The sequence below is a fragment of the Macaca mulatta genome, chromosome 1, assembly GCF_049350105.2.
Source record: "Macaca mulatta isolate MMU2019108-1 chromosome 1, T2T-MMU8v2.0, whole genome shotgun sequence".
NCBI lineage: Eukaryota > Metazoa > Chordata > Mammalia > Primates > Cercopithecidae > Macaca > Macaca mulatta.
Genome location: NC_133406.1, coordinates 73,932,344 through 73,945,843, shown reverse-complemented (window position 1 = coordinate 73,945,843; position 13,500 = coordinate 73,932,344). Strand labels below are relative to the sequence as shown.

Below are 13,500 nucleotides of genomic sequence, written 5' to 3'. Positions count from 1 at the left end.
TGAATGGTAATAAAAACTGAAATACTCAAGAGACACACATGAGTGGTGCAGTTATACATATATACACAAACACACACACACACACACATTGAGAGAAGCTTTTCTCTTATTGTTTATGCTCACTAAAATTATATTAAAAGCCTATAAACAATAGACTCTACATAACAGCATATAATGAAATTAAGAGCAAATCAAATTTTTTGCATCTATAATTCCATTTTAATTATAATACATACTTTTCTCAGCTCTAAAACTTAACCTAAACAAAACATCTATATGAAATGAAATTCTGATATAATGTGTATAGATAAAAGACCTAATACAGTTGTTTGAAGGGGGAAAATGTCCTTTTATCATGACCATAAAAAGGGCAAACTACAGTACAGTGGTTTTCAAGAAAAACTGTACTTTATTTATTCCCAAGGGGATATTAGTCCATAAAACAAATTTGCAGCTTATTTGGCAGTCTTAGCTTTTATCAGCCTTTTTAAGGGTGTTGAATGATTACTCAAGAGATCACACTGTAAAAATTGCAGTGGGGAAAAGTAACTCCGTCCATTCAGCATCTTTATTAGAACATATAGGTGAATCCTTTTGACATTTTAAACATACCACAAGGAGAGTACCTTTTTAATGGTGAGTGGTCTTCTTACATCTGCTGTTTTGCTTCTCTAATACCTCATGGCACTAACATTGCTTATCCTAATCAGTGCCATTGGCATAAGCTACATGTTTGAATAATTCACTGTGAGGGAACAAATTTTATTTTCTATTGTGGCAAAATGCCACTACTGGTATTTTTACAGGCAACTTTGGATCCAAGAAATTTAAGCTGCAGTAAAGTTATCTTATTATGTTCACATCATTTGCATCTTTTCATAAATCAGAATAATACTGTATTCTCCAACCATTGTGGATAGATAAGTTTAGTTCATAAAATAGAAGATGAAATATAACCCGTATTAAGGCATCAACAATATTTGAACCTGTCTTCCTCAAGCAACTTTCTTAGTGAAATTTAGTCTTCATAGAACTAACTATAGAATTTTAAGATTTTTAGGGAGAGCAATGATTTACCCCTGGTTTTCTATTTTGCAATTGGATAGTCACTTGAAAAGATAATTTTATGGGTACCTAATCTAAATTTTTAGCTGACAGGAGAACTGCTTTTGTAAAAGCAAAATTTACAGTATTCCTAATTGAACAAATGGATTCAAACTAATCTACAAGATATACTGTGGGATTTTAAAAAACAATATAATATATTTTTTGCTATTAGTTAGTTTATAAAGAGAAAGCTTTATACAGGTTTTACCAGGAGCAGTAGTTTTATAAACATCTTTTCTATTTTCCTTTATTTTATGTTGATTCTATATTTGTTTAGCTCAAGATTCTTTTCAATTTGTTGGCTAAAATAAACCATCTTACTCTACAATGCTTATGGGTAGGTGTAACTTATACTATGAATTATTAATCAAAACACTATTCTCTTTGATGGTTTATTTGTCTTGTTTTCAGATGTCAGCCTTGTAATTGTCATCTCTCAGGAGCCTTGAATGAAACCTGCCACTTGGTCACAGGCCAGTGTTTCTGTAAACAATTTGTCACTGGCTCAAAGTGTGATGCTTGTGTTCCCAGTGCAAGCCACTTGGATGTCAACAATCTATTGGGTTGCAGCAAAAGTAAGTGAACTCTGGCTCAGTGCTGGTTTGTGAAGCAGCATCTTACAGGAGACTGCATCTCATTGTTTTATTTCTCCATTTAGAACTCATCAGAAAGACTTAGTACAATGTGAAGAATGTAGGTAAGAAATGGAAAAAAAAAATACATTCAGTGAAATATGTGTGCTTTTCCTTGGTTAGACAATTGGAAATGATAATACAATTATGTTCACAGTGGCAAATTTACAATGGTTTTTTGGAATGAAATCAACAATGAGGTGATTAAAGTCCTAGGTTTTCCCAGACCAAAGGTTTTCCCAGGACACAGGACTTTCAGTGGTAAAATCAGGACAGTACTGGTTAAACCAAAATAGTTGGTCACCCACACAAAGACATTTCCATGTAAGTTTTTTGTTTGTTTGTTTGTTGTTTGTTTGTTTTTAACAAATAAAGGGTGTATTCTTGTTTATTATAAGTTTGATATTCTTCCATCCCCCAAAGTTTATGGGCACTATTATATCATTAGTTGTTTATTGATATTACAATAATTAGTATCATCCACCACAGCATATTACTCACCCTATAATTGATATTTCTTTCTACTTTAAGTTACACTCGTTTAAATATCTCTCACATTTATATTTTTTAATTCCTTAAAGCCAAAGATTACATGTAAGTATCTTTTGACTTCTCAACATCACTTTTCAGTTCCTTGCATTGACCTCACAAGGTCACCTGCAGTTCTACAATTTCCTAACATATTGACCGTTTTCCTATATTTACTTCAAGATCATACATCCTTACCTTTTCCAGAATTCCTAAGAAATGCCTGCTGGGAACATGTGGTAGGAGCCCTCTACAACATATTGTGCTATGCATATTCTCCTTGGGGTGTCCTGAGACTGTCATGAGTCACAATGATAGGAAACGCCACAAGTCATGACAGATCATCACAAACCAGCATGTCTGGAACTCTGCTATCTACATTTAAGGGGAGAGGGAGAGAGATAAGTAATGGAATATTGGACTCCAAAACAACTGTACTAGATTTTGAGGTAATGGAAAGCAGGACGTAGCTAGTGATTAAGAAGATGTATTGATATTTTGTACCTGTGTAGCTTCTCTTCAGCATCCCACATTTCATCAGTCCCTCTGGATTTCAGAATAAGTAAAGCTAGGTATTTATGCTTCTTTTGGGAAGGAACTATCGTAATTCCTTTCATGTATAAATACAGTCTAAACACAAATCTGGACTTCATTGGCCACTTAATTATGATGTGTCATATATTGATTAGCAATACAATTGATTGTTTTGTATGCAACAAAAATTCTAGCATATTCCTTTTGGATATGAGTTGTAGATCATCATTTATGAAATTATGATATCTAATCTTAGTGATTTCTGACTGATTCTGCCACTAATTTTGTGAAAATATTGGCACCTGCTTTACTTTTTGCTACCTATTCTTTCTTGCATTTGAGACACAGTCTGGGAATTATCTCTCAGGCAAAACTGGATAGTCATGTCACTGGAAAGCTAGCCTACAATTCTTAGTAGTGGTAGACATTTACTTTTATATTTTATTAACTGGACATTTTTTCCAAGTGTTTCTGATTTGTCAGAATTTTTAAAAACTTTCACATTCCTAATGATTCTTCGCTGGACATATTCCTTTTGGTTTTTGATCTCTTTAAAATCATGATACATCATACTGAGCACAGTCTTTCAACTGTTTGTGGTTGTTTCTGCATCTGTTTTAGGTTTTTTTTTTATTTATTTTTTTTAATAGTTGAGATTTTATTCTAATAGCTATAATTACAGTGCTTGTTTGTCGAAATGAAAACTGAAAACAAGTATACAAAACAGTTGATTACTAATCGTGTATTGAAAGCAGTAAGAGGTTCCATGACACCAAATAGACCAGTTCTGAGGTTTCCCCAAGATAAATTTAACAGCTCCAGCTTCTTCAGTGTTTATCAAAATACAAAAGAAAGAAGTAAAAGTTGTCTTTTTCGATGGCAAATCAGACCCTTGCAGGCTGAAGGAGAGAAAGCTACATCACACACAGAGGTGGGGTGCTCCCAAGGGGCTGTGGGTCTAGGTGGACCGCCTGCCCGGCTTGCACCGCTCCTGCTGGTGAGGCCCCAGACATCCTGCCAAAGTGTCTGAGCGAGCACGAGGGTTGGGGACGACGGACCTACTCTGGCCACAAGGTGACCGAGGGACAGATGGGGCCCTGCCTCCCATAGGCTGCCTGAAGGTGGGTGGGGCGGCCTGCGGGAGAGTGGGGTGGCTGTGGGCTCCCAGCCTGGCCCCTGGGAACCATGGGAGCACAGGGACAAGCACATGGCTATGGAATGCAGGGTGACCCAAGGACAAGCGAGTTGTGGGGATCTCTACTATGACCATGCAGAATTGATCGCGGTCTGCTGCACCACCACATGTTCCTGAGGGGAACAGCTGGGCTGGTGACCGGCATCCAGGCCAAAACTGCAAATCTATGCTAGGTGGGGTCTCACTTCTGTGTGTTCAAGTGTTCTTGACTTGGATTCTTAACTATTTTTAAAAATGCACTGAGTTTGGGTTAAAAACCAACCACCAAAATGGATTTCAACACAGCTCTAAAGCCAAGGGTATGCCCGGCTCTCCCAACACAGCGACTCCTGGAGGCCAGGTACCCATGGGCCTACATCCCCTCTCAGCACTAAGTAGTGAGTTGAGTTTTCTTTTTAAAATAAAAAAAGCTGAGTGATATTGCATAGGAGTACCAGAAACTGCCTCATTGGAAACAAGAACTATTTACATTAAATAAAAAGCCTGGCTGCAGGCTGCGTCTGCCACATTTACAGCACGGTGCGATGCACACGGTGACCAAACCACGGAGGCAGCTTCTGGCACTCACACCACGAGCCGCACGTTTGCCACATGAGAGTAAAGCAGAGGGCAAAAGGAGTGAGAGGGAGTGGGGTCGCATTCACTTCTGGTTCCGGAGCTGATTGGACAGCCAGTGCAGTCCTTCATAGAGCCCATCACCGCTGGTGGCGCAGGTGGCCGGAATGTACCAGTTCCTGTGGCGTAGGAAGTGCAGCCCCAGCTTGTCTGTGATCTCAGCTGCATTCATGGCTTTGGGGAGGTTCTGCTTGTTGGCGAACACCAGGACGACAGCATCCCGGAGCTCGTCCTCGGCCAGCATTCTCATGAGCTCCTCACGGGCCTCGTTCACGCGCTCTCTGTCATTGCTGTCCACCACCAAGATCAGGCCTTGTGTGTTCTGGAAGTAGTGGCGCCACAGGGGCCGGATCTTGTCCTGGCCACCCACATCCCACACAGTGAAGCTGATGTTCTTGTACTCCACGGTTTCCACGTTGAAGCCTATGGTGGGAATGGTGGTCACGATCTCACCCAGCTTAAGCTTGTACAGGATCGTGGTCTTCCCCGCAGCATCCAGGCCCACCATGAGAATGCGCATTTCTTTTTTGCCAAGAAGGCCCTTGAAGAGGTTGGCGAAGATGTTCCCCATAGTTGTGGACAGGTGGAAGGACACTGGCCAGGGACACCTCAGAGGCTGCTGCTCCGAGCCAGGCGTTGGTTTCGCTCCTAGGTTTTTAACAAAATTTTCAAAAACACTGTGTAAAGTTAGAAGCTCAGCATCAGCAGAGGCAATTTATTAGAAACAAATGAGACAACATGCCTGTCTTCAAAGGGGGTCAAAACATAGCTAGAGTGACGGACACTGATAATAGGAGGGGAGCAGAAAAATGTAAATGTTGGCATGAGGATGAAGGGTGCCAGCCTTCTCTCCTGTTCCAGCTTGATAATCACATGGTCCTTGTGTTGGATCCTAGCAGAAGCAGCCAGAACAACTGGCTTCACAAAGATATGATGAGATTGAAAGGAACGTAGTGCTATCTATTGTTGACACAGTGAACTACCTCTGGCTAGTATTTTTCTCTGTATCCCACAGATGTCAAGAAGTGCTTTCATTTAAAATTAAAATTTCTCATGGTACCTCACTACACAGTTTGGGAACTGCAGGATTATAACCCTCATTATATCTTCTAGGGGCCACTAGCAATAGTTTAGTAATATCATCTGTGATTTGTTTTTTGTTTTTTTGTGTTTTTTTGGCGGGCTATCAAGGTAGGAATCCTAGGATTTAATTTCCAAAATGCAAGAGGATTGAATTAAAATAAAGTAGTTAGACCTTTTCTTATAGTCAATTTCCCTACTGAGTGATTCACTTCTTTCCTTTAAATATTGGTTTCATGCTTTCAAAATGATAGCCATGCTTCTTGAGAGGAAGCGAAACAGGAATTAACATAAATTAAATATTCCCATTTTCTGTATTCTTTCTTAGTGAATGATATTACAGTTAGTTCAACCTTCTATGAACTTAACTAAAATTATACACATACACACACACAAGTATACAGTTAGCCACTTATTGTTTAATAGTGTTTGTCTTCTTGACACTATTCTCATTGTTATTTATTCATCTTTATATCCACATTTTTCTTTATCTCTCCTTACCAGAGAGTCTCTTCTAGCTCTCCTTTTACTAACAGCTTTATTAAAGTATAATTTACATATTATACATTTAACCACTTCAAGTATATGGTTTGATGGATTTTAGTAAATTTATACTTGTGCAAGCATTATTATTATTATTATTATTATTATTATTTTTTTTTTTTTTTTTTTTGAGACGGAGTCTCACGCTGTTGCCCAGGCTGGAGTGCAGTGGCGCGATCTCGGCTCACTGCAAGCTCCGCCTCCTGGGTTCACGCCATTCTCCTGCCTCAGCCTCCTGAGTAGCTGGGACTATAGGCGCCCGCCACCGCGCCCGGCTAATTTTTTTTTGTATTTTTAGTAGAGACGGGGTTTCACCGTGGTCTCGATCTCCTGACCTTGTGATCCGCCCGCCTCGGCCTCCCAAAGTGCTGGGATTACAGGCTTGAGCCACCGCGCCCGGCCTGTGCAAGCATTATTATAATCCAATTGTAGAACACTTATGTCATTTCAAAAAAGTTCCTTTGTGCCTATTTCCAGGCAATCACGACTCCTACCTCTAGCCCCAAAAAACTAGTTATAGGGTCTTTGATGAGATAATTTTGTCTTTCCCAGAAGTTTTATATAAATGAAAGTATACAACATTTAGCCGTTTTACAATGTATAGGCTTTTGTATCTAGCTTCTTTCTCTTAACAAAATGTTTTTGAGGTTCAATCACATGGTTGCATGTCTCAGTAGATTCTTTTAATTACTGAGTAGTATTTTCTGGATATACTATATTTTGTTTATCCATTGATCAGCTGATGCATAGATTGTTCTCAGTATTGGTCTATTATGAATAATGCATCCATGAACATATGGTTACAAGTGTCTGTGTGGACATTCGTCTTTATATCTCTTTACATCCTGAGAATAAAAAGGCTGGTTTGTATACTGAATATATTTTTAATGTTTTAAGGAACTGCCAAATTATTTTCCAACACGGCTGTATCGTTTTACATTTACATTAGCAATTTGTAAGAGGTCCAGTTACTCTACGGCCTCAGCAACATTTGGCATTGACTCTATTTCATTATAGCCATTCAGTGAGTGTGTAGTGGTATCTCGTTGTGGTTTTAGTTTGCATTTTTCCTGGTGACTAATGTTGAACATCTTTTCATGTGTATTGTCATTCATGTGATTTTTGGCAAAGTATCTTTCAAATATTGTGCCTGTATTTTAGTTGAGTTGTTAGTCCTCTTACTGAGTTAAAGAATTCCTTATTAATTTGGGATACAACTTGCAAATAGTTGTCCCATTCTGTGGATTTGGTTTTCATTTTCTTAATGGTATACTTTAAAGAGCAAAAGCTTTTACCTTTCATGAAGTCAATTTACTAAGATTTTCCTTTATGGGTCATGTTTTTGTGTCCTATCTCAGAAATTTTGGGCTGACTCAATGTAAAAAAAAAAAATTCTCCTTTATTATTTTAAAGTTTTATACTTAAACTTTTACATTTAGATCCATGAAATAATTTGAATGAGTTTTATACATGGTATGAGTTAAGCATCTAAGCTTTTTATTTCATTTTTATTTTTTGACACATAGATATCCAAATGTTCCATTAACATTTGTTGAAATTGCTATCCTTTCCCCATTGAATTACCCAAGCATCTCTGCAAAAATGCAGTTGACCCTATAGCTAACATCATATTCAAAAATGAAAGACTGAGATCTAAGATCGGACATAATACAAAAATGTCCACATATTAGCCAGAGCAGGTAATCAAGAAAAAGTAAGCAAAAGTCTCCCAAATTAGAAAGTTGATGTTCTTTACTTGTAGATGATATGATTCTATATGTCGAAAATCCAAATGAATTCACAAGAAAGCTACTAGAGCTAGTAAACAAATTCAGCAATGTTCTATGTTACAAAATCAACACACAAAATTAGTTGTGTTTCTATATGCCAGCAATGAATGATCTGAAAAAGAAATTAAGAAAGCAATTTCACTTATAATGCATAAAAATTTAACCAAGGAGATGAAGATTTGTACATTATCTGTTTTCTGTGTGTTTCCAGGAAACCTATAGTATAATTCTGCAATGTTATTTCTATTCACTGTTCCTTTCATGCTTAGCCATGTGCTCTCCAGTGTCTCATGAGTTTCATGCAGGATCCGTGTGTGATCACTTTTCTATTAGGATACTAAGATAGAAGTAATTTTCCCATTAGTATATATTATCTGTGCGCATTTATTGCCAAATAAGCCATTTATAATTCTTGGGATGTAAGAATCAAGGATGCCTTCCAACCTACTGGAGGGTAGAGGAAATAAAGGTGATATTTATTGAGCAACTACTTTATACACACATACACACACACACCCCTACATACATATGTGCATACATACACACACACCCCTTATCTTCAAAATAACCTTGACAGGGAGACATTATCGTTCTCCTAATATAAATGAGAAAAGGCTCAGAGCGTCCAATCAATATTTGACGATAATAATATAACTACCAAAGTTCCAAAGCTGGAGATTCAAGCTCGTGGTTCCCAAAGAGATGGATCTAGTCACAGTATTATACTCTCATTCCATAAAAGGGAGTCTGGCATATGCAAATAGCATTCTTGGCAATTTTGATTGAATGAATATGTGAACATTTTCTAGGAATTCTACTTCAAGCACATAAAGGGTCAAGTTTTCTCATGCCCAAGATGTAATAATATTCTCAAAAGTGTTGGTAAGTCATCTAAACCTTCTGGTTTAAGAAAATTTCAATTTAAATACCAAAGAGGTACTATTTATTTATGCTGTGGAGTCAGACAAGATTGTGGCTGACATGGTCATAGCAAGTAATCAGCTTAAATGTTTGGAAAGAGCCTATGTGTGTGAAGAACTTTTGTTGCCAAGGAAATTTTCATGTAATGCAAATCATTTTCTACACCCTTTGACATGGGAGTGAAACATCTCTCTCTCTTTCATTTTCATTCATCCCCAAAGCATTTTGCTGCCTTAGAAAATCATCTGAAGGTCAGTTTTGATTGCTCTAACTCTGAAATCTGTTGTGTTCCTGATAGCATGCAGAGTTTTAGATGAAATCACTAATATTCACTAAAAAATGTTAAATTGCCATGAATTGCAAGGTTGTTTGAGAGTGCCATAAATGAGGCAGTTTATGATATTTGTGGCTCCACCAAGAACAACAGGATTTCAAACCCTAAATTAAAATCCACTGAAAGGGTCAAATGCATTGTCAGTGTTCAACCGATCAACGTGACCATATCAAATATGCAAAATCCATGAATTCAAAAATGTAAGGTGCTATTCGGAAATAATTCTTTTCTCATGTGTCATTATGAGATTGTTGCTACTCTTTTCCTATGTCTAAATAGGCATATAGACTGTTGGAATGTTAATAGAACAATGCAAATTCCAAAGAAGAAAAAGACAAAAGGAGAGCAATGAGCATATATCTAGTTTGAATATTTTAAAACATATGATATAAATATTGTCTGCCTTAGGATCAGACTTTGTCTTTAGGAAGCCTATTCATAATACATGGAATTTTATATATTTTACATTCAGTGCTGTGTAGAATAAAACAACTTTTCCCCCCCTCTGTTCTCACACCACTATCAACATAGACTACTTTGGTGAACAAGCAATTCTGCAGCATTAATATCCTGCAACCCAGTTCAACTCTTGCACTATATACCTGGAAGTAGTGGCAGATTCCACAGGTGAGGGCTCAGTTCCCAAGGCTGCCCACAACTTCTAACACCACTCACAAGCTCCAGGTTATTTTGCCTGTGCTTGTAACCCCCTGGCTATAGATTGGGGTGGCTGTGACTCCCTCCTTGGGTTCAATTAATTTGGCAGATCAGCTCACAGAGCTCAGGAAACACTTATTTTTACTGATTTATGATACAGGATATTACAAAGGATACAGATGAAGCAATGCATAGGACAAGACACGTGGAAAGGGGAGCAGAGCTTCCATGTTCTCCCTAGGTGTCCCACCTTCCAGGAACTTGCACGCGTTTAACTACCTGGAGCTCTCCCTGTACCTCCACCATCCCCCTGCCCCAAAACCATGGCCTCTTGGACCCGTTTTTTTTTTTTTTTGTTTTTTTTTTTTGAGACAGAGTCTCTCTCTGTTGCCAGGCTGGAGTGCAGTGGCGATCTTGGGTCACTACAACATCTGACTCCCAGGTTCAAGCGATTCTCCTGCCTCAGCCTCCTGAGTAGCTGGGATTACAGGTGCATGCCATGATGCCTGGCTAATTTTTGTATTTTTAGTACAGTTGGGGTTTCACCTTGTTGGCCAGGATGGTCTCGATCTTCTGACCTCATGATCTGCCTGCCTCGACCCTTTATAGCAACTTCATTGGATAAGCATGACTGAAGCATGGATGTGGCAGACTACCACAATTACCACTTGAGACCATCACTACGACAGTTACTACCGTTACTACTTGAGACCATCATTACAAGACTGAACTAAGGGGGATGAATACAGAAATGAAAACTATAAACAAAAGTATTTCAAAGGAAGGGTAACATGGGAAGAAGGGGATCCCTGCTTCTCGTGAGCAAGGGCAGCTGCCTGAGCTTCCACAGCCCTTTGTATTTATTGGGTAGAAAGAGCAGGGGGGAGGAGGTAATGTTTGGTCAGCTGCTTGATTGATCACAGGTTCATATTATTACTAACAGGCTTCAGATTTGCCTAATCACAAGAAACACTTGTGCCTGTGTTGTGACTGCCCTCAGCATTCCTTCTGGGTGGAGATACAGTTTGTCAGTTTGCCAACATCCTGCTTTCATGGGAACTTGCTGTTTACTCATATAGCCTCCAGTGGTATACTGAGTTGATCATGACCCTCATTCTTTTGGCCTTCAACACATGGACAGATATGTAGAAATGTGATTTAAAGAAAAAGGGAGTATGATTTCATACTATTCTACTGAGTGGGGAAACCCAGCAAAGCTGCCTATTCAGAGTCTTCTTGGCCTCTCTCTGCAGCATTCATTCCTCCAGGGTATGGCACAAGACCCCTTCAAAAATGAGGGTCTCATAACCCAAAATCAGACAAGGTAGGTCAGAGAATTTCCTTATGGCTGGCTCTAAGACAGAAAGGTGGAGGAAGATTAGAGTATATTTTTAGTTTCTGTGGCCTGCCTTGGGGAGAAAAAGGAACAGGTAGAAGCAGAACAGAACAGAGATAGACCCTATTTTCTGAGGCCTACTTCTGAAGCCTAAAGCTCCCCAGTATTGTAACAGAAGACTGTCCTTCACCCGTATTGCTTTTAAATTCCTCTGAAGCTGCTTCAGGACCCCTGGACAAAACACCAATACTTCAACAAAAGACATGCTTACTGTGTTAGTCACCAAGGAACTAACAAGGGCTGTGGAAGTTATGAGCCAGGAACCATGGACAAAAACATGTGTGTGTGTGTGTGTGTGTGTGTGTGTGTGTGTGTGTGTGTGTAGTGTATAAAAATCAAAGTGCTCTTGAAATCCGTAACAATTTGATTATATTATATCTTTTAGACAGAGTTCATATATTATATCTGTTAAACAAGAGTTCATCACTCATGGGTCCTGGTGAATTAGCAATAGCTCTGAGGTGGAAGTCTTTGCCTAGTTTGCAGAATAACTTCATTTTACTGTTCTCTACTTTTCCACTTTGCTCTGTCCTCCAAGATTGTATGCATCAGCAGCCTCCATTGCCCTCTGGCTTTTAGTTAGTTGATTTCAGCTGCTAGGAGGGACACACCAAACATCTGGAGGGCAGGTGGAAAAGGAAGTCATATATTTAATTCCCCACTCCCTGTGTCCACGTAGAAGCAGCCTCAAGCTAACTGCATCCCTCCATGAGTGGTCATAGCTCCTGTCAGGTGATGCTCTTCATACAGTCCTTTCTGTCCCTGAGTTCTGTCCCCATTTAAGCTAGAGACAGTGTGCAGAGAAGAGTTAACATAGCAAGCCTGACTGCTTATTTTTAGAAAGACCTGCTTACAAAGCTGGCCTTTGGCTGGCATCTGGATCCACATTATCCCCAGAACTGATAAGAGAGAACCACTGCACTTAAACATTTGTACAAAGTATGGTTTAGGCTTAACACCTGCTTTCCTTGTGGGGGTCTTAAATTTGGGTAAATGCCAGACAGAGGCTGCTCATATGAACAGCCCCCAATAAAAACCCTGTGCAATGAGTTTCTAAGGAGCTTCCCTGACTGGCAACACATTACACACATTTTCATAATGCATTGCTGGGGGAATTAGGCCTGTTCTATCTCTACTGGAAGAGAATTCTTAGAGGCTTGTGCTTGGTTTCCCCTGGACTTCATTGATATGCCTTTTCCCTTTGTTGATGAATTCTGTAACCTTTCATTGTAATAAATTTTAGCCATGAGTAGGACTATATGATGAGTCCTTGAGTCTTCCCAGTGAATCATTAGACCCAGGGTTCAGGGTTGGCTTGAGAAACCCTGACATAAATAGCGAAAAAGCTCTGCAGTTTCCATACCTGAGAGTACTGCACCATCTCTTTTGCCCACCCTTTTGAAAGTACTTCCCACCCTTTTGAAAGCTCTCCCCAAGTTACTTTTTTTAAGTGTGCTTTCTTTTAGTGAGGCTTCTAATGACTGTAGATATTTCATATAAAAAAATTAATGGATTCTTTTCTGTACACTATATTTACATATTTCTTAAAACAAAAATATTAATGGTTTAAAAGTAAGGTAACACAGCAACCTGTACCCTTGACATCTTATTTAATGAGAATTTTTGATTAAGTTGTGCTTCTTTAAATGGATGGGGGATTGTGCATCTTGTTTAAACTAGAAAGTAGTGCATAAACTGGTGGTTGATTATCCTTAAAAATATTTCGCTGTTGTTTTTCTCCTTTACGTTTGTGTATTCTGGGGAAGAAAAGAAGAAAACTCACTCTCAAAAGCAGGGAGACTAAGGAAAATTTACAGTGACAGAATACAGTGTTTTCATGGTATATATTTGTATTATGGAAAACGTCACTTAAGTAGTTAGATGAATGTTCTTATTTTTTATGTGCCTGATAAGCAATCATATCACATCTTAAAAACACCTCTAACAGATGATGGTACATTCATATAGTATATTCGAATTGTTTCTTGATAATATTTAGATTATTTAACATCCATAGCTATTTATATCACCAAATATTATTCTTTCTTTTACACTGTGCTCTCTGAAGCAAGATAAAGCATTGTGCTTAATGGAATGGAAAGCTTCCGCTCAAAAATCCAAAGATTATGCTACTTAAATTTCAAGTTTCAGTGGAACTTATGTCAACT

The 13,500-nt window shown here is 38.6% G+C and overlaps 1 protein-coding gene and 1 pseudogene across 3 annotated transcripts in view; one reads left to right on the top strand and one right to left on the bottom strand.

The window, feature by feature from the left end:
- Positions 1-13,500, top strand: part of USH2A (usherin) — a 797,990-nt gene that overhangs the window by 207,948 nt on the left and 576,542 nt on the right. For both annotated transcript variants that reach the window (XM_015116260.3, XM_015116269.3), the window contains one exon: positions 1,519-1,682. In XM_015116260.3, coding sequence (XP_014971746.3) covers positions 1,519-1,682 — 164 coding nt within the window. The remainder of the gene's footprint in view (positions 1-1,518; positions 1,683-13,500) is intronic.
- On the bottom strand, positions 3,529-5,260 carry LOC708375 (ADP-ribosylation factor 1 pseudogene; annotated as a pseudogene). The gene has a single exon (XR_001439824.3). The product of XR_001439824.3 is annotated as an ADP-ribosylation factor 1 pseudogene (transcript).